This window comes from Entelurus aequoreus, linkage group LG23, assembly GCF_033978785.1.
Source record: "Entelurus aequoreus isolate RoL-2023_Sb linkage group LG23, RoL_Eaeq_v1.1, whole genome shotgun sequence".
Taxonomy (NCBI): Eukaryota; Metazoa; Chordata; class Actinopteri; order Syngnathiformes; family Syngnathidae; genus Entelurus; species Entelurus aequoreus.
This window is the reverse complement of record NC_084753.1, coordinates 24,699,892-24,726,467: the sequence shown is the minus strand read 5'-3', so window position 1 is coordinate 24,726,467 and position 26,576 is coordinate 24,699,892. Positions and strand designations below refer to the sequence as shown.

The following is a 26,576-nucleotide window of genomic DNA, read 5'->3' as shown; positions in this document are numbered from 1 at the left end:
ATGAAGTGAGAGAGATTCGGACCGAGAAAGCGACAATTTCCCCATTAATTTGAGCGAGGATGAAAGATTTGTGGATGAGTAAAGTGCAAGTGAAGGACTAGTGGGGAGTTGAAGCTATTCAGATAGGGAAGATGCTGTGAGAGCCGGGGGTGACCTGATATTCAGCTGGGAATGACTACAACAGTAAATAAACACAAGACATATATATACTCTATTAGCCACAACACAACCAGGCTTATATTTAATATGCCACAAATTAATCCTGCATAATAACACCTGCGTGTTTGTTATGCTAGCTCCTAGCTCCTCTGCTAGCTCCTAGCTCCATAGAACACGCCAATACAATTCAAACACCTGATCAACACACACAATCACTCAGCCCAAAAGACCGTTCACCTAACCCAAGGTTCATAAAGCTTATATATTTTTAAAAAGTTACGTACGTGACGCGCACGTACGGTACGTGTTATGCTAGCTCCTAGCTCCTCTGCTAGCTCCTAGCTCCATAGAACACGCCAATACAATTCAAACACATGATCAACACACACAATCACTCAGCCCAAAAGACCGTTCACCTAACCCAAGGTTCATAAAGCTTATATATTTTTAAAAAGTTACGTACGTGACGCGCACGTACGGTACGGTACATGTTATGCTAGCTCCTAGCTCCTCTGCTAGCTCCTAGCTCCATAGAACACGCCAATACAATTCAAACACATGATCAACACACACAATCACTCAGCCCAAAAGACCGTTCACCTAACCCAAGGTTCATAAAGCTTATATATTTTTAAAAAGTTACGTACATACGCAAAAAAAAGCCAAAGCTGCATACTTACAGTAGCACATCTGCGTCTTTGTCATCCAAATCAAAGTAATCCTGGTAAGAGTCTGTGTTGTCCCAGTTCTCTACAGGCGTCTGTGTATCCAAGTCAAAAGTCCTCCTGGTTAGAGTCTCTGTTATCCGAGTTCTTCCATCTTGACTGCATCTTTCGGGAATGTAAACAAAGAAGCGTCGGCTGTGTACTTTTGTGGCTGACTACGTTCGAAAAATACGTCCATTTCGCACCGACAACTTTCTTCTTTGCTTGCTCAGCTTCCTTCTCCATAATGCAATGAACATGATTGAAACAGATTCACAAACACAGATGTCCAGAATACTGTGGAATTATGAAATGAAAACAGAGCTTTTTCGTATTGGCTTCAATGTGGAAGGCATACCCGTGTTCGCCGGTCTACGTCACGCGCATACGTCATCCTCAGAGGCGTTTCGAACCGGAAGTTTAGCGGCAAATTTAAAATGTCACTTTATAAGTTAACCCGGCCGTATTGGCATGTGTTATAATGTTAAGATTTCATCATTGATATATAAACTATCAGACTGCGTGGTCGGTAGTAGTGGGTTTCAGTAGGCCTTTATGCTTTAGGGTGCTGCCGCATTCTTTTTTTTCTCTCTGTTTTCTCTGTTGAGACATGTGTGTCAACATTGAAGGCCCTCTCTCCTTGTGTGTGCTCAGCCGTCATCGCTCTATTCTGCCGCCAGTATGACATCATCAAGGACAACGACTCTGGCAACAATAAGGAGAAGGTAAAGCCGTCGTCTGAGAGGAGCACGCCGGAGCATAACAGCGGAGGACTGCTGAGGAGCAAGGTGAGCAATGATGTTAGCTGCCATGCCACACACCCACACACACACACACACACAGCTCCACCTACGCCAGCCAGCCTTCATCTTCCCATCAACAGCCGTGCTCACCTGCGTTCCAGCGATCGACGGCGCGACGAAGGACTTCATCCATGGGTTTGGCGGCTAGGCGTCTGCTAAGTAAGTAGTCCTTGTTGTGTTGCTGTAAGTATTGTACTTAGCCGCTAATACACTGATCGATCCCACCTACAACGTTCTTCTTTGCAGCCTCCATTGTTCATTAAACAAATTGCAAAAGATTCACCAACACAGATGTCCAGAATACTGTGGAATTTTGTCGAAGAAAACAAGAGGTTTTTGTATCGGGTCCGATGGGGTCCAACCACTTCCGTGGATTTTGTGACGTCACGCGCATAAGTCATATCCAAAGGAGTTTTTCAACCGGAAGTTTAGCGGGAAATTTAAAATTGCACTTTATAAGTTAACCGGGCCGTATTGGCATGTGTTGCAATGTTAAGATTTTATCATTGATATATAAACTATCAGACTGCGTGGTCGGTAGTAGTGGGTTTCAGTAGGCCTTTAAAGTACCAGTAAAGTGGAAAACAGGTTGACTTTATATCAGGCCTGGGCAATTATTTTGACTCGGGGGGCCAAATTTAGAGAAAAAAATGTGTCTGGGGGCCGGTATATCTATCTATCTATCTATCTATCTATCTATCTATCTATCTATCTATCTATATACTAGGGCTGCAACTAATGATTAATTTGATAATCGATTAATCTGCCGATTATTACTTCGATTAATCGATTAATAATCGGATAAAAGAGACAAACTACATTTCTATCCTATCCAGTATTATATTTTAAAAAAAACAGCACACTGGCACCATACTTATTTTGATCATTGTTTCTCAGCTGTTTGTAAATGTTGCAGTTTATAAATAAAGGTTTATTAAAAAATAAATAATAATAATAATAATTTTTTAATTTAAAAAATAAAAAATAAAAACCTCTGCGCATGCGCATAGCATAGATCCAACGAATCGATGACTAAATTAATCGGCAACTATTTTAATAATCGATTTTAATCTATTTAATCGATTAGTTGTTGCAGCCCTAGTATATACATATGTATACATATATATATACACACACACACACACACACAAAATGTATATATATACATAATGTATATGTAAGCTGTAAAAATCTGATGTACAGGATGTGTGCTTGGGTCCTATTTTTAGGAACACTAATACAAAACCTCACAATAATGTCTGATTGAATGCTAAAAACTTTATGACAGGCCGCCTTAAAAAACTGAATAAGACACGCAGAATGTACATGAAAATAAAGAATGTGGGATTTACAGTACTAACTATGAACGATAAAACACTGAATATTGACAACATATGAATGGCACACCCCCACTTGATAAAGGGAAATGCAACAAATGCTGCAACAAACAGCGAAATATGAACGCGAAAAAAAAAACCCCACCTACAATCTGATGTTGTAAAAATCTTCTTCCGCCTCTGTCCCTGACACCCACATTTCAAGCTGGCCGCTCTGGAAACACTCTGTGGAAACGCACCCCACCCACACTGCTTGGTGCCTCGTCGAAGCTGCTGTGACGTAGATTACCGTAGTAACTAACTAGATTAACAGAGTAACTAGTATATCATGCAAAAGCGCAGATTCCAAACATAGAAATGCATTGTATAGTTCAAGACTTACGGTCATTTGAAAACATCACTGCACATCATAATGGCAGCTACAGCTTTCATCTTAAAGATCTAAATAAATTATTTGGGAATGTCCAGTGGGCCAGATTGAAAAGCTTAACGGTATCTGGCCCCCGGGCCTTAATTTGCCCAGGTCTGAGCTATATGCTTGTTTGTGTTTCATTGTACCCATTAAACCATATCCAATTGTATTTAAAATTGGCAAAGAATGTGAAAACACCCTTTAAAGATCACAAAATGCCACAAATTCACTCAGTCATTTTGAATATTCCGCTCTGAATACCTTCGGCTATTTTCGGAGATTAACATCACGGTAATAACGCTTATTCTTCAGAGTGGGCCACCCGCCACCGGTGCAAAGCCCCGATGAACAGCTGCAAAAGTGGGGGTGCCTAAAATACTGACGACTGTAACATCAACTGTGCATCCAGGACCTCGTCTCCATTCATCTTTGAAACGCGCCAAAATAAGGAAAGTGATAACGTTTATTTGGCCAAAGACATACACTATATTGCCAAAAGTATTTGGCCACCCATTCAAATGCTGAGAATCAGGTGTCCTAATTACTTGGCCCGGCCACAGAAGTGTAAAATCAAGCACTTAGGCAAGGAGACTATTTATACAAACATTTGTGAAAGAATGGGCTGCTTTTAGGAGCCCAGTGATTTCCAGCATAGGATGCCACCTGTGCAACAAATCCAGTCGTGAAATGTCCTCGCTCCTAAATATTCCAAAGTCAACTGTCGGCTTTATTATAAGAAAATGGAAGATTTTGGGAACAACAGCAACTCAGCCAAGAAGCGGTAGGCCATGTAAACTGACAGAGAAGGGTCAGCAGATGCTGAAGCGCGTAGTGCAAAGAGGTCACCGACTTTCTGCACAGTCAGTTGCTAACAGAGCTCCAAACTTCATGTGACCTTCCAATTAGCCCACGTACAGTACACAGAGAGCTTCATGGAATGGGTTTCCATGGCCGATCAGCTGCATCTAAGCCATACATCACCAAGTCCAATGCAAAGCGTCGGATACAGTGGTGTAAAGCACGTTGCCACTGGACTCTAAGGCAGTGGAGACGCGTTCTCTGGAGTGATGAATCACGCTTTTCCATCTGGCAATCTGATGGACCAGTCTGGGTTTTGGAGGTTGCCAGGAGAACATTACATTTCGGACTGCATTGTGCAGAGTGTGGAATTTGGTGGAGGAGGAATTATGGTGTGGGGTTGTTTTTCAGGAGTTGGGCTTGGCCCCTTAGTTCCAGTGAAAAGAACTTTGAATGCTCAAGGATACCAAAACATTTAGGACAATTCCATGCTCCCAACCTTGTGGGAACAGTTTGGAGCGGGCCCCTTCCTATTCCAATATGACAGTGCACAAAGCAAGGTCCATAAAGACATGGATGACTGGTGTGGATGAACTTGACTGGCCTGCACAGAGTCCTGACCTGAATCCGATAGAACACCTTTGGGATGAATTTGAACGGAGACCGAGAGCCAGGCCTTCTCAGTGTGTGACCTCACCAATGCGCTTTTGGAAGAATGGTCGAAAATTCCTGTAAACACACTCCGCAACCTTGTGGACAGCCTTCCCAGAAGAGTTGAAGCTGTAATAGCTGCAAAAGGTGGACCAACATCATATTTAACCCTATGGGTTAGGAATGGGATAGCACTTCAAGTTCATATGTGAGCCAAATACTTTTGGCAATATAGTGTTCGTCCTATACTGTGAGCAGTACAATGAATGTGTTCCTTTGTATCAGCCTTTGTGCATAATTTTAATTTGAAAATGATTATTATTATTATTTTGGCCATAATCATGCAGCCAACATGCAACTCAAGATATTTTAAGCCTTTTGATACAAGTATGATGATTATGAAAACCTAAAATTCCATCCATCCATCCATTTTCTTACCGCTTGTCCCTTTCGGGGTCGCATGGGGTGCTGGAGCCTATCTCGGCTACATTCGGTCGGAAAGCGGGGTACACCCTGGACAAGTCACCACCTCATCACTGGGCCAACACAGATAGACAGACAACATTCACTCTCACATTCACACACTAGGGCCAATTTAGTGTTGCCAATCAACCTATCCCCAGGTGCATGTTTTTGGAGGAAGCCGGAGTACCCGGAGGGAACCCACGCAGTCACAGGGAGAACATGCAAACTCCACACAGAACCACCCAAAACCATAGAATTGAAAATCTAAAAAAATGTGGGTTTTCAAAAACTGTAAGCCAGGATCATCAAAATAATAACAAATAAAAGCTTGATATATACTGAACAAAAATATAAACGCAACATTTTTGTTTTTGCTCCCATTTTTCATGAGTTAACTCAAAGATCTAAAACTTTTAGGATATACACAAAATATTCCTCTCAAATATTGCTCACAAATCCGTCTAAAGCTGTGTTAGTGAGCATTTCTTCTTTGCCAAAATAGTCCATCCCACCTCACAGGTGTTGCATATCAAGATGCTGATTAAGCAGCAGACGGCTAATGGTAGAGAAATGAGGTGCATGAAGGTGCACCTGCTGGATATGGAGGTCCTAGACTGGTGTGGTTACACGCGGTCTGCGGTTGTGAGGCCGGTTAGATACACTGTCAAATTCTCTGAAACGCCTTTGAAAACGGCTTACAGTAGAGAAATGAACATTCAATTCATGAGCAACAGTTCTGGTGGACATCTTTGCAGTCAGCATGCCAACTGCACGCTCCCTCAAAAATGTGGACATTGTGGCATTGTGTTGTGTGATAAAACTGCACATTTTAAAGTGGCCTTTAATTGTGGGCAGCCGAAGGCACACCTGTGCAATAATCATGCTGTTTAATCAGCAGCTTGATATGCCACACATGTGATGTAGGTTGGATTATCTTGGCAAAGAAGAAATGCTCACTAACACAGATTTAGACATATTTATGAGCAATATTTGAGAGGAATAGATCTTTTGTGTATCTAGTAAAAGTTTTAGATATTTATGTTCAACTCTTGAAAAATGGGAGCAAAAACAAAAGTGTTTATATTTTTGTTCAGTGTATCTCACTTGGCATGCAATGAGTTTATATCACATATTAGTTTCACATGTAAAGTTGAATTGCTGACTCGAATGAACTTTTGCGTGATATTCCAATGATTTAATTTAGTAGGACCATACAAAGTGACATAATGTACACATGAGTAGAAAAATGACATTTTTGCAAAACAATTTGTAGAACTCCTGACTAAATTGTCAATTTATTTACGATAGTTTATGCTCATAATAATAATACTTTTTTGGACTTTATTCCAGTTTTATGATTTTATAAATTTGCATGCCAAGTGAGATACACTGAACAAAAATATTACTATTGTTACTTAATGTTAGAGTTTTGTTGAAAAGTTTTTGCACATTTTGTATTGAATTTTCTATTAAAACCTTGTAGTGGAAATACAGTGGTACCTCAACTTATCAATTAACTCTCGGTTAATTGATATGCTCTAAGTTACAAGCATCCCCAGCATTAATTGGTGTATCTTATATTGCAGTGAACACTGTAAGATCAGACAAAAACATCTGGTCTTACTCGGTAGCATTAGCGTAGGGAGGTACATACCTTTTTTTCCAAATATAAGAAGGGAGTGAGTGAGAAGGAGACGTTGAAGGACAGTGCTGATATTCATTGAATTAAATAAAGAATTAATCAAAAAACATGGCAGAGGAATTAGATTTTATCACTGCTAATCTGCACCAGAATAAGTCTAACGCCAGCCAACAATGTTAACATAATATCTCAACGGCAACTATTTATCCATGAAAATATAGAAAAGCTGCTTATGGTGTGTTTGACAAATCATTTTTTGGGGGGTAATGGTTTATGTTCCAAAAATGTTTGTAGTATTTTGACTTTTTCATCAATATGTGACAACATTATTCACACAATTCTATGATTTTTGTCATAGTTATTGTTTTATAGACCAATGAAATACATTTAGGGGTACTAAAAGTACTTTAGGAAGCGCATATAAAGAGAAAAAGCAAGTGTTTTTGTCAGCTTTGTCCTTCAATGTGAAAGTCATGTCATGATTGTCCTCTTAGTGGCTCTAATCCGTATCCACCAGTCTACAAGCAAGCTAATCTTTCAGTGACATTGAATAAAGGAAATGGAAATTAAAACAAATGACGCAAAATGACTCCAAAAGTGGAGAGGAGACATTGTTTCTGCCCAGAGATGTCTTTCCAAAGTAACAGATGGCAGCTAAGGCAAATAACTAAAACTTTAATAATCAAAATATGGACTGCATTTAAATACAAAAGTAAAGTGTAATTCGCCACTTTGCTCCCTTTCTGATTCTCATTCGTCTACTAAGACGACATTTTTTTTCAACACTGTGACTTTACAGCCTGTCTAGTTGTGTGTGTGTGTGTATATATATATATATATATATATATATATATATATATATATATATATATATATATATATATATATATATATATATATATACACACACATATACTGTATATATATATATACAGTATATGTGTATATACAGTATATATATACATATATATATATATATATATATATATATATATATATATATATATATATATATATATATATATATACATACACACACATATATATATATATATACACACATTTTTTTTTTTTTATTAATCAATCCAACAAAACAATACACAGCAATACCATAACAATGCAATCCAATTCCAAAACCAAACCCGACCCAGCAACACTCAGAACTGCAATAAACAGAGCAATTGATAGGAGACACAAACACGACACAGAACAAACCAAAAGTAGTGAAACAAAAATGAATATTATCAACAACAGTATCAATATTAGTTACAATTTCAACATATCAGTGATTAAAAATCCCTCATTGACATTATCATTAGACATTTATAAAACATTTTAAAAAAAGAACAATAGTGTCACAGTGGCTTACACTTACATCTCATAAGCTTGACAACACACTGTGTCCAATATTTTTACAAAGATAAAATAAGTCATATTTTTGGTTCATTTAATAGTTAAAACTAATTTACATTATTGCAATCAGTTGATAAAACATTGTCCTTTACAATTATAAAAGCTTTTTACAAAAATCTACTACTCTGCTTGCATGTCAGCAGACTGGGGTAGATCCTGCTGAAATCCTATGTATTGAATGAATAGACAATCCTTTTGAATCTTGGCAAAAATCTTAGCCACACGATTATCAAATGTAATAGGAAAATTAATTCATACTGACCAAACTGGCTTCATGGAAGGTCGACAATCTTCAGACAATACAAGGACATTGTTTAATGTTATTTACTATGCTAGAAGTCTCCCTTATCCCACAGCAGTATGTACTGTTGATGCGGAGAAGGCATTCGACCGCATAAACTGCTCATTTATGTTTTGCACATTACGTAAATTTGGATTTGGAGATAATTTTATACAATGGATTAAGATGCTTTATACAAGGCCCATGGCATCAGTCAAAACCAATAATCATATTTTAGAACCTTTTTCGTTAAAAAAAAGGAGTAAAACAGGGATGTCCTGCATCTGGATTATTATTTAATTTGGTTATTGAACCCTTAGCAGCAAAAATAAGAAGTGAAAATAATATTCATGGTATAAAAATTGGCTCTCAGTATAATAAGCTATCGATGTATTGTGACGACATAATTCTCTACCTGTCACATGTTAACTCCTCTCTTCACTATATCAATAATGTCATCACTGAATTTGGCTGTTTATAAGGGTATAAAGTCAATTGGGACAAATGTGACATATTACCACTTAATAAACACTGCAAGAAATCACAAGTTCAGAACTCCAAAATTAAATGGAACGAGGCAGAAATCATATATCTAGGACTACACATTACACCAAACCTTTATACAAGCAGAGATCTCAATCTTAAACATTTAAAAAAATAAGATAGAATCCAAAATGGAACGCTGGTCACGTCTCCAAATATCACTTTGGGGTCGGGTGAACATAGTAAAAATGAGTATACTGCCAGCAGTTAATTATATACTGAAAATGATGCCTGTCCTAATTAATAAAAGTTGGTTTAAGAAAATACATACAATGATATCACATTTTATATGGTGTGGAAAGAAGGCCAGTTGTTCATACTTAAGGTTGTCTTGTACACAAGATAAAGGAGGACTACAATTACCAAACTTCTTACATTATTATATCTCCTACGGTTGTGAACAAGCAAGCCACTTATTTCATTCTTCTGCAGATAAGGACTGGATCAACATAGAAAAAAATATGTTAATGAATTTGGACATTGATGTGGGGAGTCCATCCTTCTATCCATTTTCTACCGCTTATTCCCTTCGGGGTCGCGGGGGGCGCTGGAGCCTATCTCAGCTACAATCGGGCGGAAGGCGGGGTACACCCTACACAAGTCGCCACCTCATCGCAGGGCCAACACAGATAGACAGACAACATTCACACTCACATTCACACACTAGGGCCAATTTAGTGTTGCCAATCAGCCTATCCCCAGGTGCATGTTTTTGGAGGTGGGAGGAAGCCGGAGTGGGGAGTTTTATTATATATAAAAATACCTAATGAATTGAGGCAGAGCCCAATAGAAGCCACCTTTAACATTCTAAAACTGTGTCAGAAAATACTAGGAATCAAGTCAATGACATCTGTAAATCAACCGCTATTGTACAATCCTAATATCATAATTAATAAAAATGTGGTTAAATGGACAACATGGAAAGACAGAGGTATTACTAAACCTCATCATATTATTAATACAAACTATTTTAAACCGTTCAATGATTTAGTTGATCAATATAATGTACCCATAAATCATTTTTTAAATTGTATCTCTTTAAAACACGCTGTAAATAAATGCATATCCTCTGAAAGTATGTCTTTAAGTAGCCATGAACTGGAAGATGCACTTTTTAATCAAGATACATTTAAGAAATTAATTAAACTATTTTATGAAATAATAAATGAACACCACACTAGAAATGCAAATGATGCATGTGTTCGGAAATGGATGATGGACTTAAACATTTTAGATGAAAGAGACATATCATGGAATGATATTTGGAAAAATGCCAATAAGCCCTTTAGAAGCATTAAAGATAAGCTGACTCAATTTAAGATATTGAATAGATTGTACTTTACATCTTGTCAGCTGTTTAAAATTGGTGTAGTAGATAGCAAGTTATGTATGAAGTGTCGGGCAGCCGAGGCAACTCTTGTTCATTTATTGTGGGAATGTCAGAGAATAAAAGAGTTATGGTTAAAAACAACAAAAGAAGCAATCACAGTCCTTAATATAAACATCCCAATGACACTGCAAATTTGTATTCTTGGGGATCTCCATCAATTTAGTAATGTGTCATCAAAGAGTAAAAATGCATTTCTTTCAATATGCATAATAACAAAAAGGGTAATATTAAAAAAATGGATAGATGTTGATAGTCCAACTCTGACTGACTGGTACACACAAGCTATGGAGATGATATCAGTAGAAAAAACTGCATTTAGTTTAGATAATAATGAGTCATATATTGGAATATGGGATCCATTATTTAAATTTGTTTTAACTATTAAATGAACCAAAATATGACTTATTATATCATTGTGGAAAATATTGGACACAATGTGTTGTCAAGTTTATGAGATGTGATGCAAGTGTAAGCCGCTGTGACACTATTGTTCATTTTTTGTAATTTTTTTTTTTATTAATGTTTGTAATGATAATATCAATGAGGGATTTTTAATCACTGCTATGTTGAAATTGTTACTAATATTGATACTGTTGTTGATAATATTCATTTTTGTCTCACTACTTTTAGATTGTTCCGTGTCATGTTTGTGTGTCCTCAATTGCTCTCAATTGCTCTGTTTATTGCTATTCTGAATGTTTCTGGGTCGGGTTTGGTTTTGAAATTGTATTGCATTTTTATGGTATTATGTATTGTTTTTATTAAAAAATGCTTTTTTTTAAAAAAATCGTTTTTGAATCGAGAATCGTGTTGATTTGAAAAAAAAATCGATTTTGAATCGAATCGTGGGACACCCACAGATTCACAGCCCTAATACATATACATATACATACACACATATATATATATATATATATATATATATATATATATATATATATATATATATATATATATATATATATATATATATATATATATATATGTATGTATGTATGTATGTATGTATGTATGTATGTATGTATGTATGTATGTATGTATGTATGTATGTATGTATGTATGTATGTATGTATGTATGTATGTATGTATGTATGTATGTATGTATGTATGTATGTATGTATGTATGTATGTATGTATGTATGTATGTATGTATGTATGTATGTATGTATGTATGTATGTATGTATATATATATATATATATATATATATATATATATATATATATATATATATATATATATATATATATATATATATATATATATATATATATATATATATATATATATATATATATCGTCGTCGTCGGCGGTCACTCGAAACGAGTATGACTGTCCTCCGTAGGGTCGTCTATTTGTGGATCCGTAGATGGCTGTGTAGGCCAATCCGTGATCCACATATTCCGGGATGTTAGGGTGGATTCCCTATATGGAGGACGCCTGTGCGTGGAATCTTTTAATGTGGGGAGACTGGTGCACGGTCAGCCACCACACAGTCCTTGGCATTGAGCGGGCCAGGGTCCAGTGGCATGGAGACCAAGACGACTGGGGACCCGTCTTTGCTGCAGCCTTCATCCGCCTTCCCAGCCGTTGTGGTGCATTCCGCTGCCGCCATCTTCCGCCTGGTCCACCGTTGAGGCGGTTTTCACTATTCGCCCATAGCTGGGGTTATTTACCCATAGCTGGGACAGGGGTTGACTGGGCACCAGGGCATGTCCACACACCGGTGGGCCTGCATGCCCCGTCTCTGGGGCCCCCTGCTGCTCCGAGATCCCGTACAACTTAGCCTGGAACCGCGAGGTTCCAGTTACCGTGTGTGGCCACGAGGAGGCATGTACGAGTCTTGACAATGGAGAGGCTATGTACCGGCTGAGGAGGCTTATGCACTCGGCTCCTCTTTTCGCCCTCTGAGACAGAGGGCTAGCCGGCGGCACTAGCTGAAAGCAATGAGTATCAGGCAGAAGCAGCATGCAGCATAGCAAGCAAAAGCGGCATGCAGCATGCACTAACTACAGGTACTACTACTCCAAGGCTACTGCACTAGACGCATCACATCGCCCTGTGCGATGTTTTCTGCACACACACACATATATATACACACATATGTATATATATATATATATATATATATATATATATATATATACACACATATATATATAGACATATATATATACATATACACATACATATATATATATACATTCACATATATATATTTATATATATATATGAGTGTGTGTGTGTATATATATATATATATATATATATATATATATATATATATATATATATATATATATATATATGTATATGTATATATATATGTATATACAGTATACATATGTATATATATATATATATGTCTTAATTAGATTATCCAAAAAAATAGTGCTCGATACCGTGGTAGAGCGCAATATATGTATGTGTGGGGAAAAAAAATCACAAGACTACTTCATCTCTACAGGCCTGTTTCATGAGGGGTTCCCTCAATCATCAGGAGATTTTAATAGAAGCATTCACATACCATGGTTTATATAGGGGGTGGTGATTGGCTCATGTGTTACCTAGGAGGTGTTTCCTTCTCTGACGGCATGCTGTTACAATTTCGCTGCGCTTGTTGAGGGATGACAGGTCGGGGCGGTATATAATAAACAGTTTCTCTTTTAAGCATAGGTTGCATCTTTTATTACCACTGTTGTAAGGTGTGCTGAATGCAAGAATTTGCCATGTTATTGAATATTCAACATTATTGAATATTGAACTCGTTGGGAGTTTCCTCCTCTCCCAGCTCGCTAGCCTCAGCCTGAACCTTGGCATTTACCGTGATGACGGACTGGCAGTGTGTCGCGCCTCGCCAAGGAGCAGCGAGAATACCAAGAAGCGCATATGCCAAATTTTCAAAGAGAACGGCCTACAGATTACGATTGAAGCCAACAAGCAAACCGTCAACTTCCTCGACGTCACTTTCAACCTGAGAAATAACAGCTACCAACCATTCACAAAACCTAACACAACACTCCAGTACGTGCACCATGACAGCAACCATGTGAATGCTTCTATTAAAATCTCCTGATGATTGAGGGAACCCCTCATGAAACAGGCCTGTAGAGATGAAGTAGTCTTGTGATTTTTTTTCCACACATATATATGTGTGTGTGTGTGTGTGTGTGTGTGTGTGTGTGTGTGTGTGTGTGTGTGTGTGTGTGTGTGTGTGTGTGTGTGTGTGTGTGTGTGTGTGTGTGTGTGTGTGTGTGTGTGTGTGTGTGTGTGTGTGTGTGTGTGTGTGTGTGTGTGTGTGTGTGTGTGTGTGTGTGTGTGTGTGTGTGTGTGTGTGTAGTCACGTCCTTGGGCAAGACACTTTAACCTTGCTCCTAATGGGTCGTGGTAGCTCCTGTCATCAGTGTGTGAATGTATGTGTGAATTGAGTACCTTGAAGGTAGAAAAGCGCTATACTGTACAAGTATAACCCATTTACCATTACATGTACATATACAGTATGTGTATGTGTACATATATGTGTATATGTATAAGAATGTGTGTTTGCGTACATGTGTATATATGTATAAATATGTTTGTGTAAGTGTGTATGTGTATGTAAAATTACATATGTAAAATTAAACCATTTATATGGATTGTCTAAAATAATGTGTCCCCTTTATTGACAATTTATTCTTGTAAAATCCCATCTTAACAAAATGTTTCTTCTTTCAGTTCCACCCGTCTGTGCCGTCCATCAACATCATTGAAGTGTGACATCCAGCCACATTAGGTACACCTGCACGCTCTAACGAGATCCCACACGAGAGCAGTGTCAAAAATTTATTTACAGAATACATTTATTATCATTTGAGCATTACTGTTGTTGCAAAGGCACATTTTAGGTGTGCCTAATGTTGTGTCCAGTGAGCGTAGGATCTTTCCCTCCTCCACACCACAGTCCTGTGACAGGTGTGTGCATGCAACAACACAAACATGTAGTGCAGACCAACAATGTTGCAATATGACCACAACACAATCTCTGGGAGTGCCATCGGTGTAAATAAGCATCATATTTTTGATATTTGCACGTGCAGTTTAGACAAAGATCACAGGAAATAAGCACCAATGTATGTGTTGATGTCAATGAGAGAATATAAGTAGTATTTTCTTTGTACATAATGCAGACGTTTATGGATTAGATAGACGTGCATGCAGGTAGTCAAAAGTAGCCAAATCTAAACATTTCATTACAGCACCTGTACATTTCCAAACAACTGTATGCACAAATAAACCTTTAAAACGCTCCATGTGACTTTTTTGAGCTCATCCATAGACTAATTGGTAATTGAAGAACATTTGTGGACTCCTGCAGTCTGTTACCATGGTAACACGCTGCTTATAAAGTATGTGCCATGCATGCCTGACACAGACTGTAATTTAGCAAACAATAGGAGGTGTTATGTGCTAATAAGCTCGGACATTTCAGTAGCTGCATGCGCCGTTTTGTTGCTGTTATTTCACACAATTACAGTACAAGCGACATGAACAATGACTAAACTTTGTTTATGTATATATGTGTGTGTGTGTTTGTGTATATATATATATCAATATATATCCATCTTCTTCCGCTTATCCGAGGTCGGTTCGCGGGGGCAGCAGCCTAAGCAGGGAAACCCAGACTTCCCTCTCCCCAGCCACTTCGTCCAGCTCCTCCCGGGGGATCCCAAAGCGTTCACAGGCCAACGTGTCCTGGGTCTTCCCCGTGGCCTCCTGCTGGTCGGACGTGCCCGAAACACCTCCCTAGGGAGGCGTTCGGGTGGCATCCTGACCAGATGCCCAAACCACCTCATCTGGCTCCTCTCGATGTGGAGGAGCAGCGGCTTTACTTTGAGCTCCTCCCGGATGACAGAGCTTCTCACTCTATCTCTAAGGGAGAGCCCGCTTGTCATTTCGGCCGCTTGTCCTTTCGGTCATGACCCAAAGCTCATGACCATAGGTGAGGATGAGAACGTAGATCGACCGGTAAATTGAGAGCTTTGCCTTCCGGCTCAGGTCCTTCTTCACCACAACGGATCGATACAGCGTCCGCATCAGAATGAGCTGAGCTGCCGTTTATGTTTCTAGAACGTCAACGGGCTCATAGTGATGTTACTAGTAGTTGACTGGGAGGTGTTTATTATAATTTGGGGAGAGTCCGCTGCCTGGTGCTTACCTGCTAAACACCTTTCTGCTCATCCCACCGCAGGAGCCATAGACATCTTATAAGGGTACTGGTGCTGACGAGACGCGGGGCCGCCATCTTGGAGTGGTGATCCGCTCCATTTAGTGCAATTCATTTGGTTGGAGCAATGAACTGTCAGCGCATTTGATTCATTTGACCTCAATGAATACCACTGATTTTCAAGCGCTTTTTTGTCAAACGTGTAGCTATGATAAAGGACACATGTTTTATTATTCATAATTTGCCTAACAGTAATAGAATATTCTTATATGCTATAAGTGACCAGACGTCCGAGATCAAAACTTGGAATATAATCCCAGAGAAGGGGGAAAAAACGGCCAGCTATTTTTAAGTTGAAGAAACAATATGATTAGGTTACATATACATGCGTATATCCTACACAAACAATGTATGAATACATTAGATATCTATATATCTTAGGGACCTATAGACTGTATCTCTGTTGCTGCAGCAGCAGAGAGTTTATTCTGTTTTGACACTTTGTATTGATATTTTGTATTACATTCTTCCCTTAAATGATCATGTTTACAGTGATTGTTTTATATGTATTTTTTATGTATGTCGCTTTGGATAAAAGCATCTGCCAAATACTTAAACATAAACATATATAAACACCTGAAAGTCTTTATATCAGCTAAAACCACCAATCTGTTTCACTGGATTCAGAATAAAACCAAATTCTGTCTTACCCAACAATGTTAGTATTTGAATATTGTTACTTGAAAACTGGCAGCTCAGTCACCAGAATTTTACAGTAAAAGCAGTGGGGGTTTTTTTACAACATATTAAAAAATTGAATAAATGGAATGGAATGGAGAAACAATACCACTGTTTTTAGCGGTAAAAGTCAAGCAACAGAGCTGCCAATTTTTTTTTTTTTTACCCGTAAATCTTGTTTTAATGGGTTTTTTGTATGTTTTTTAATGTTTTACTGGAAAAAAACACTACCAAAGTTGATTTTACTATAATAATTTAATTGTAAAATATATTGTCAATTTTATAGTCTACAATTTGATAATTTGTTTTGAAATCATAAGTCAAGCAAATATTTAAGCAAAGTATATATTTTTATTTTAACAAAAATATTTTTGGAATACATATTTTGATAAAATTGAATTTTAAAAGTTTTGCAATTGCATGCAGTACATGGTTTTTAATGTCAAAAGGGAAAGAACAAATATATTTAGTATGAAAAGATTAAGCATTTTATTAACTCATATTTCCAGGCTTTCGCAGGCCACATAAAATAATGTGACGGGCAAGATTTGGCCCCTGGGCCTTAAGTTTGACATCTGTGCTTTACAAGTTAGAATGCATTTAAAAAAATACACCCGTCATGTCTTTCATAATGATCGTGAACGATACGCAAAAATACCAAAAAAAAGAAATACTGGTGAAACCCGGAAAGTAGGGTATTTAAAATAAATTACTTACTATTTTAATTATTTTTGGAAGTTTACCTTTACCCACAAAAAAATTATGTTCGAGCCATTGTTCCCAATCTTTGTGTCCCCTGGAAATAAAATGAATAAATACACACAAAAAAAGTACTTATTTTGTAGGATTGTTGTCCGTGTTGTAAATTCAGACTTTACCATAAAATCATCAATCTTTCAGAAATTGTTTACATATTTGTTACTCCTTATCTCAGCTATGCTTTGTTTTTAAAGAAACCTCATTAAATTCCTTAAGACCAAAAATCTTATTTTCCTGTATATTTATTTCATCATATTTGTATTGTTTCTTTAGCTGCTTGAATTTCCTTTATTTATACACCAAAGTGACAAAATGTTGTACAAATTAATTTATTGTGCATGTCAGAGTAGAAACTACAGGTGGTCTTGTTTTTGCAACAAATGATCAGGTTTGCTTGCACAAGTAGAAAACACGCTGCTGTGAAAGTGGTCATGTTGGATTAGGCTGTCATTTACAGTATAAATAGTCTTACTTAAATGCATTAGAATATGTCAGCCAGAAGATAGAACATGGTAGACACAACACTGGAGCGGCTACCTGAAAACTAAAATAGAACATGGTAGGACAACACTATGGAGCGGCCACCTGAAAACTAAAATAGAACATGGGAGGACAACACTGTGGAGTGGACAACTGAAAACAAAAATAGAACATGGTAGGACACAACACTGTTGAGCGGACACCTGAAAACAGAAATAAAACATGGTAGGACAACACGGTGGAGTGGCCACCTGAAAACAAAAATAGAACATAGTAAGACAACAAGCGGACAACCGAAAACAATAATAGAACATGGTAAGACGCAACAAGTGGACACCTGGAAACAAAACTAGAACATGGTAAGACAACACTATGGAGCGGCCACCTGAAGCACAACTTGCAGTAAGTCTCACTTCCATGTTCTTTCTCTGCAGTGTTGACATCCCATGATAACACTTTTGTTTTGCTTCTGCCTAAAAGTTGTAATTACAGAAGTAAGTTGATGAAAAGTCTTGTTTTTACTTGGAAAGATGATTTATGACACTTAAGAAGTGGTCCAGCCAAAAGTAGTTTACAGGTCCAAACAACGCTGTGGGACGTCCCTGCAGGTGTGACTGTTTCTTTTTGGGTCCAGACTGACACCGCTTATTGGTTCCGGTTCGCTTTTATGTCTCTTCTTGCAGGAAGCATCTTTCATGTTCTCATGTGAACCTCTTCAGAGCTGCATTGATGGGTCTGAAGTCGGGTCTGAAAGAATCAAAGGGTGAGAGGAAGATGTATCTTCAAAAGGTTGCGCAATAAGGGACAAGAATCAAGTTCCAGTGTTATTCAATGGACATTCGTTGGCCACTTGATTAGGTACACAGCCAAATGGACAGTGGGACATTTGTAAAGTGGGGTCAAATATTAGAAATGGCACCTTGGTATGGTGTGCCTAATATTATGGCCAGACTACTACATTAAGGAAAATAGGGATATAATAAATTATGAATAATAAAATTATTAGTTACATTAAAATAAAATAGGAAATGATTTAAAGTGTTTTTTTATATTTAAAAAAAAAAGAAAAAAGCTTACCAGTGCATGAGTCTTCTACTTCCATGCTGCTACATGTAACACAAGTCAAAATAAATCACTATTAAGACACAAATGATACAGGAAAAAGTCCAAAGGTGGTACTATGTAACCTCTAAATATTCACATCCAGCTCGTAAAGAAACAGTACTATACTTCCCTTACTGCTAATTGACTGTAACGTCAGCGTGGACGCTAGTGCTGATAAAATATTCAAGTAGGTAGACTGCCGTCACCATGGCAACGACAGATGTTTTCGTTACAAGGAGCCCAGTATCAGCTAAGTGATTCCACATTCAGTTCAAATAGTACAAGTACCTCCTGTTGTCCAGCAGAGGGGGCAAGACTCATCTAGGTTGTAGCAACGGTACAATTTCTTTAACTTGACTGAAATGCCCATATTGTCATAAGCTACACATGTTAGCATGCTACTGGAAGGTCACCTTGAGATTGCATCATCCGCTCCGTCATCCACATCCTGTTCAACAACAACAACAAAATCAATAGATGCATTCATTAAGGCCCAGCTTGTGTCGTCTTTGAATTGCACAAAACTCTCAATGAATAAAATGTAGCATCAATGTTTTAATAACTTTATATTTTTGTCATTTTCATCTAAAAAGGTACAATTGCTGATATATTTCATGTCTGATGCAAATGAAGGCAGTTCAGAAAGAAAGGTGATTATATTATGATTATGCCATCTAGCGGCCGACGCCATCTCCTGCATCCTTCTGTTTACCATGAGCTGTATGAAGATACAATTAGTAAAAATATGAATATAAATACTGCCCAAAAAAAGTTATATATTTGTTATATTATATTATGATTATTAAAAGAAAGCACACATAGTATTAAAATAGGAGTGTCCTGATCCAATATTGATAGTGGATAAAATCCCAAATATGCTAGAAAATCTGATATCGTCTTTAGAGATGTCCGATAATGTTTTTTTTTACCGATATCTGATATTGTCCAACTCTTAATTACCGATTCCGATACCAACCGATACCGATATATACAGCCGTGGAATTAACACATTATTATGCCTAATTTTGTTGTGATGCCCCGCCAGATGCATTAAACAATGTAACTGAGTATCTAATAATAGAAAAGCGCGATATAGAATCGAATCCATTATTATTATTATTATTATTATTATTATTAACTCTACCATGAATTGATTAATATGGACCCCGACCTAAACAAGTTGAAAAACTTATTCGGGTGTTACCATTTAGTGGTCAATTGTGCGGAATATGTACTGTACTGTGCAATCTACTAATACAAGTTTCAATCAATCAATCAATCAATCAAAAACAAGGTTTCCCAAAATAAGAGAACAACTTCAACTCAAGTTATGGAAAAAAATGCCAACATGGCACTGCCATATTTATTATTGAAGTCACAAAGTGCATCATTTTTTTTAACATGCCTCAAAACAGCAGCTTGGAATTCTGGACATGCTCTCCCTGAGATAATCCTGATACCCACTACAACTATGGGAAATACTCTACTTTGACTTTCACAAAGTGCATTATTTTTAATTTTTTTTAAACATGCCTCAAAACAACAGCTACAAAAACAATGAAGGCACACAACTTCAGTCCAGAGTGTACTAGAGCAGTGGTCCCCAACCACCCGGTACCGGTCCGTGGACCGATTGGTACTGGGCCGCACAAGAAATAAATTAAAAAATATATATATATATATTTTATTTGTATTTTTTATTAAATCAACATAAAAAACACAATATATACGTTATATATCAATATAGATCAATACAGTCTGCAGGGATACACTCCGTAAGCACACATGATTGTATTTCTTTATGACAAAAAATAATAATAAAAATAACTAAAAAATTCCATACATTTTCTACATTTAAAACACTTCCTTGAGAAAAATGTGACGGTGGTTCTTTGTTCAAAGCATGGGTAGGGAACCTATGTCTCGAGCCAGATGTGGCTCTTTTGATGACTGCACTGGCTCTCAGATAAGTCTTAGCTGACATTGCTTAACGCGATAAGTAATGAATAATTCCGCTGGTAATCACAGTGTTAAAAATAACGTTCAAAATATAAAACATTCTCATGCATTTTAATCCATCCATCCGTTTTCTACCACACCTGTTCAAGAAGTCGCATTAATGGCAAGAAGTATTTTATTTATTATTGGTTAGCTTCAGTATGAATAAGATACTTATAATACTCTAGTCTTAAAAATGCACGCATTTAGTTGTATTGCGTGTTAAAAAATATGTGGCTCGCATGAAAATACATTTGAAAATAATTGGCTTTCATGGCTCTCAGCCAAAAAGGTTCCCGACCCCTGGTTTAAAGTGTTAGATGATATTATTAGTATATTATTGTTTGATTATGTTATTAGTATATTATTGTTGGATGATATTATTAATATATTATTGTTAGATTATTTTTACACACCATCTTCAAGTTGCTTCCTGACCGTCTCTTCAGGATGAGCAATTGTCTGGCCAGTCTTATTTACGTGCCTCTACTTTGACAGCGTCTTCTCCTTGTCATCTTTTAAGTACCGCGCTTCCATAGCGAGAGTACTGACAGATATGTTAGAACTATACGCTACTTTATATTAAAAAAGGCAACAAAAAAGGATGAATGCCCCACAAGAGGATGGCGAAAAAGGAGGAGCTTAATGACTACAATGGCGGACGCGTGCACATTTTCGGGGCTTATGCAGATCCCAACTACACATCAGTTGGAACCAACAGGTTTTGCATAATACATTGTAAAAAAAACGGCCAGATATGTCTAACAGGTGCCATTTGGGGTCCTTACACACAAGCCATAACAACACCCGTATGATGAAGCACAGTACGTCTGACTATGGTAGCCGTAATGCTGATACATTTGTATCTTACCAAAGTCATGCGAAAACACATTGACATAATTTTTTTGTGCCGTGTGTAATGTTCTATATTCTCAATGAAACATCAAAGTTTTGGTCACGATCCTGGCGTCATCTTGCAGTCCACACATCTCTTATGTGTGACTGCCATCTACTGGTCACACTTATCATTACACCATGTACCATATCAAATTGCTCTGAGGTGGGTAAGCACAACCAGAATGAATACGTACATTAGGCGCACCGGTTGACAAGGCACACTGTCGATTTTTGAGAAAATTACAGGATTTTAAGTGCGCCTTATAGTCTGTAAAATACAGTAAGTGTGCTAATTGAACAATATTGCAATGTGATTTGTCAATATAAACAACCATAGTTACCTAATACTTAGATATAAAGTATCCTAGGCAGAAGTGTATTCGAAAGTATCCAGTAACAAATGTGTCCTTAGTTATTGGGCCTTTAGGTGTCGCCAAAAACAAAATAATACTCCACTTCAACTTAGTCAGCATAAATCCATTCCAGAAAGTTAATAATAGGTTATTGTTTTTCATTGTTTAATTAATTTCACTTGATCAAACATTTTGTAACCTTCCACACTACAAAATATTACAAGTATGTACTAAGATTTGTGCTAATATATTGGGTTATTATCAGTATCGGCCAATACTCAAGGCTCTAATATCGGTATCTATCGGAACGTTTTATCAAGACTCGCCTAATTAAAAGCCTGTCTCAACAGTAGTCCATAAAAGTGTGTCCAATAATGTTATCAAAAATATGCAGTGTTTCCCACACATTCATTTATTTGTGGCGGCCCGCCACGAAAGAATTACGTCCGCCACAAATAAAAAATAAATAAATATATATATATATATTTATTTATTTTTTGGTCCTGTCCAGCTTCTCAGGCAAATCATATAGTTGATGTAGATGCCCTAGGCTGTTCAGATTTACTTTACAAAAGAGAAGTGTAGGATACTTCTCTTGTTGCCTTATTTGTATTTGACCACTACTGTTTTCTGTTTATTTGTTACTGACTGCGGCAGGACACCTCTGCCTCTGTTTCACTTTATGTTGCTGGTAAATAATATGGTTGTAGTAGTAGGCTAAAGTTAAAGTATTTAGTATGCACTAATTAAAGGGGCAGAGCTTTAAGAGACATTTTAGCTTTTATATTTTATAAGATATATTTTTTGTAAGAACCACAATTAATAAATATATTTCAGTGAATAACTTATTGTTCAAATCTGTATATAAATATGTACATAAAGTGTTGTAATTATATTGTAAAATGGATGGATGGATGGATGGATGGATGGATGGACGTTTAAAACAAAATTGTTATTATTAATTAGTAAGTATACATTTTTTTAGCCTTTTTAGAGAAAATCATATCATTGTAGTAAATTATGCAAATTACTCGATTATGTCATGATGACCACGCCCATAGCCACGCCCCCAACGCCACATATCTTGGCAGTTTATGGGAAACACTGATATGTGTATACATTTTATTGTATACAATACTATTCCTAAGTTGGTGAACAACTAAGAAAAAATGTCTCCAAATTGTAATGTGTCAGGTAAAACGTAAGGTTGACATACCCAGGAGTCATGTTTGATCGGTCGCCTTCTAGCCGGGCTGCTGCAAGGCGACAGGGAGCTGATGGAGGTGGACAGGAAGGGACGGCGAAGCTTCGTGTCCACGCCCAAAGACGAGCACGCCTTTGGGTCTGAGGGAACAGGAACACATGGATTGAAAGAGAGTATGGTCACACATGAAACTATGGCTCCATCTGGTGGCTGAGACAGGAAAATAATCTTCACAAAAATGGCTCTATCTGGTGGCTGAGACAAAAAAATATAAAAGTGGGTCCTAAAGGTGGCTGAGACATAAATACAGTCATAAGTTTGCAAATACATCAAAGATGCTATTTTAATCCATTTCTAATGGATAAAGCTTTGGCCTGGACAAGAGGTCATCAGGTGGTCCCCAACGTTCACCGAGTGTTTCGACCCTTAACCACAACACTCTCCGGTTGGTGGGTCAGCAGTGATTGGCCAGATCACTGCCCCTCTCATCCAGGCTTCCAGCTATTGTCCTCTCTTTTATGCCAGAGCCAACAGGAGGCTCTCTCTGCCGCTTCTCCCAGCCTACGAACGGCTGTTTTCCTCGAGTGACCTCTCAATCCGACCTTTGTCATCAGATTCCACACAGATTGAGCAGGGAATCCTCGACATCCAACTTCCACTGTCATCAGCCATGCCATCCACCCCTTGTCCCGGCAGTCCTGGACAAGTTGTTGGTACTTTGTTTTCTTCCTCTCTGCCGCTTCCTCACATCCCTCCTCCCATGGGACAGTAAGTTCCACCAGGATGATTTTCTTTCCCTCTGGGGACCACATAACTATATCTGGTCTTAGAGTGGTGGACAGTACCGCCTCTGGGAAGAGGAGCTTCCTCCCCAGGTCGACCTCCATCTCCCAACCCTGGGCCAACTGCAGGAAGTTTTGCTTGGCTTGGCCTTGGACAACTGGTCTATGACCCTCTTTCACGAAGGTGATGGTGCTTAGCAGTGGCTTAGTTTTGGCCGGGTGTTTCTTTCTCCTCTCTTGCTCTAAGATGTTTGCGAGCATTGTCAACACCCGGTCATGGCGCCACCTGTATCTTCCCTGGGTCAATGCTGTTTTGCACCCAGAAAGAATATGCGCCATAGTTCCTTTACCGCCACACAACCTGCACAGCGGGTCCTCCCTCATTCCCCACCTATGCAAGTTGACTGGGGTCGGCAGGGTGTCGTATACTGCTCGGAGCAGAAACGCGATACGAAACGGCTCCAGCCTCCACAGTTCACTCCACGTCACGGTCCTCTTGGGAAGGTTCCACCTTGTCCAGGCACCTTGGGTTGCGAGCTCGACGGCTTTAGCTCTTCTTCCTTCTTCCTCAAGGTTTCGAACTTCATCCTGGATCATGGTCCTCTTTTCCCTGGGAGTGGACTTGGACCACTGCTGGAAATGTGATGTTCCTAGACCCTGTCTTCCAGTGCAAGGGCTTCCGATGGTATCTTTGGTCCTGAGAGATGATTCTGCCTGGGTAACAGCAGTGCTGGTGGCCCACTTCCTGCCAGATCTTGTTCTTATTCCAGCTTCCCTGATGAGTTGATCTTGGGAGTCCCTATACGTCAGGGAAAGTCTGCATTTTGCGACTTTAAACTCCTCCACAACTGAAGACAGGGGGAGCTGGAGCTGACCCGACCTTATGTAGAGCCCCGTAGATGTAAAGCTTGGGGGTATTCCAACCATTTACGAAGATGCTTGTTGAACTTCCTCTCCAACCCTTCAACTGTTGTTATGGCCACTTCGTACACAGTGAGAAGCCATATAAGTCTTTGGAGTAGGCCATGCTGGTAGATCCAGCACTTGTATTTCCCAGGCAGACCAGTCTTGTCAATCTTTTTCAACCATTCTTCAACTTAATTTTCGGTGCTGGAGATGCTGTTTTTATCTGTCATGGAATCATCATACCACTTTCCAAGGCATTTAATAGGGTTCCCCTGGATGTTCGGGATTGTTTGCCCCTGAACAAGCAGCTTGAACTTTCCCGTTGTTTTTCCCTTTTGGATCACCAGACACCTTGATTTCTTGGGCTTGAAGATCATCTTTGCCCAAGTAGCCATACGATCCAGTTCCGCCAGGACCCATCTTGCCTGCACGTGAGTTGGTGTTATCACGGTAAGATCATCCATGAATGCCCTGATTGCTGGTTGTTGGCTTCCTGCTGCAGTCTTTGGTCCTCTTGACTTTGTGATCGCTGCAGAGATGATCAGGTTCATTCCCATGACAAACAAGATGGGGGAGATGGTGCACCCTGTCACTATTCCTTTCTCCACTGGCTGCCATTTTGTTGTGAACATGGCTGCTTGGAATCGTAACTTGATGTCTCCCAGGTAGCTGGTGATCATCCCCTGGATGTGATGTGGGATGTGGTAATGGTCCATAGCCACTTGGATCACGTTATGGGGAATTGACCCATATGCATTAGCAAAATCAAGCCAGACTACTGTTAGGTTGCCTTTCTTCTCCTTTGCTTCTTGGATAAGTTGGCTGAGGACCCCTGTATTCTCCAGGCACCCGGAGAACCCTTCGATACCGCCCTTCTGGATAGAGGTGTCAATATATCCATTCCGGGTCATATAGGAGCTCATTCTTTTGGCCAGCACTGAAAAGAAGATTTTCCCCTCCACACTGAGCAAGGAAATGGTTCGGAACTGGCTAATCTTTGTGGATCCCCGTTCTTTCGGCACAAAGCACCCTTCTGCCCTTCTCCAGCTTGTTGGTATGGTTCCTTTGTCCCATATCACCCGCACAAGCTTCCACAGCCTGTGTAGGAGCTTAGGGCATTTCTTGTACACTTTGTAAGGTATACCGCTGGGACGTGGGGCAGAAGCTGATCTCGCGTGCTTTACAACCTCTTGAACCTCTCTCCATGATGGATATTCTGTGCTGAGGGAGGATGTTGGTGGACTGATGGTACCAAGCCCGTGATTTTCTGGTAGGGCATCGTTTCTTGAAGGGTCACTGAATGTCTCTTCAACAAACTCTTCCACCTCCTCCTTAGAACTTGTTAGAGTCCCTGACCTCGCCTCTCCCAAAAGTGACTTAGTGAAGCGATAGGGGTCTTTTATGAACTGGGCTCGTGCAGCTTCCTGCCTTTTCCGCCTTTGCCTTTGCCCTTCGGCTCTTCTCAGCCTGATGAGCTGCTCGCGGAGGCTCGCTGTCAGTTCTTTTAATCCTTCCTTTTCTTCCGTGCTTGCCAATTTGAATTGCTTTTTCAGGGT

At 38.7% G+C, this 26,576-nt stretch overlaps 2 protein-coding genes across 11 annotated transcripts in view; one reads left to right on the top strand and one right to left on the bottom strand.

Annotated features, from left to right (window-relative positions):
• The window catches only part of fndc4a (fibronectin type III domain containing 4a), a 242,634-nt gene extending 227,758 nt beyond the window's left edge, over window positions 1-14,876 (top strand). For all 3 annotated transcript variants that reach the window (XM_062034622.1, XM_062034621.1, XM_062034620.1), the window contains 2 exons: window positions 1,518-1,651; window positions 14,311-14,876. In XM_062034622.1, coding sequence (XP_061890606.1) covers window positions 1,518-1,651; window positions 14,311-14,352 — 176 coding nt within the window. In that variant the 3' untranslated portion in view covers window positions 14,353-14,876. The remainder of the gene's footprint in view (window positions 1-1,517; window positions 1,652-14,310) is intronic.
• Window positions 14,877-17,594: 2,718 nt separating this feature from the next.
• The window catches only part of si:dkey-71h2.2 (low density lipoprotein receptor adapter protein 1-B), a 113,707-nt gene continuing 104,725 nt past the window's right edge, over window positions 17,595-26,576 (bottom strand). Inside the window, exons 7-10 of one of the 8 annotated variants that reach the window (XM_062033941.1) lie at window positions 23,345-23,472; window positions 19,294-19,328; window positions 18,854-18,882; window positions 17,595-18,523 (exon numbers count right to left, since the gene is read on the bottom strand). In XM_062033941.1, the coding sequence (XP_061889925.1) occupies window positions 18,492-18,523; window positions 18,854-18,882; window positions 19,294-19,328; window positions 23,345-23,472 (224 nt within the window). In that variant the 3' untranslated portion in view covers window positions 17,595-18,491. The remainder of the gene's footprint in view (window positions 18,524-18,853; window positions 18,883-19,293; window positions 19,329-23,344; window positions 23,473-26,576) is intronic. The other 7 variants (XM_062033943.1, XM_062033942.1, XM_062033944.1 and 4 more) reach the window with 7 other exon arrangements.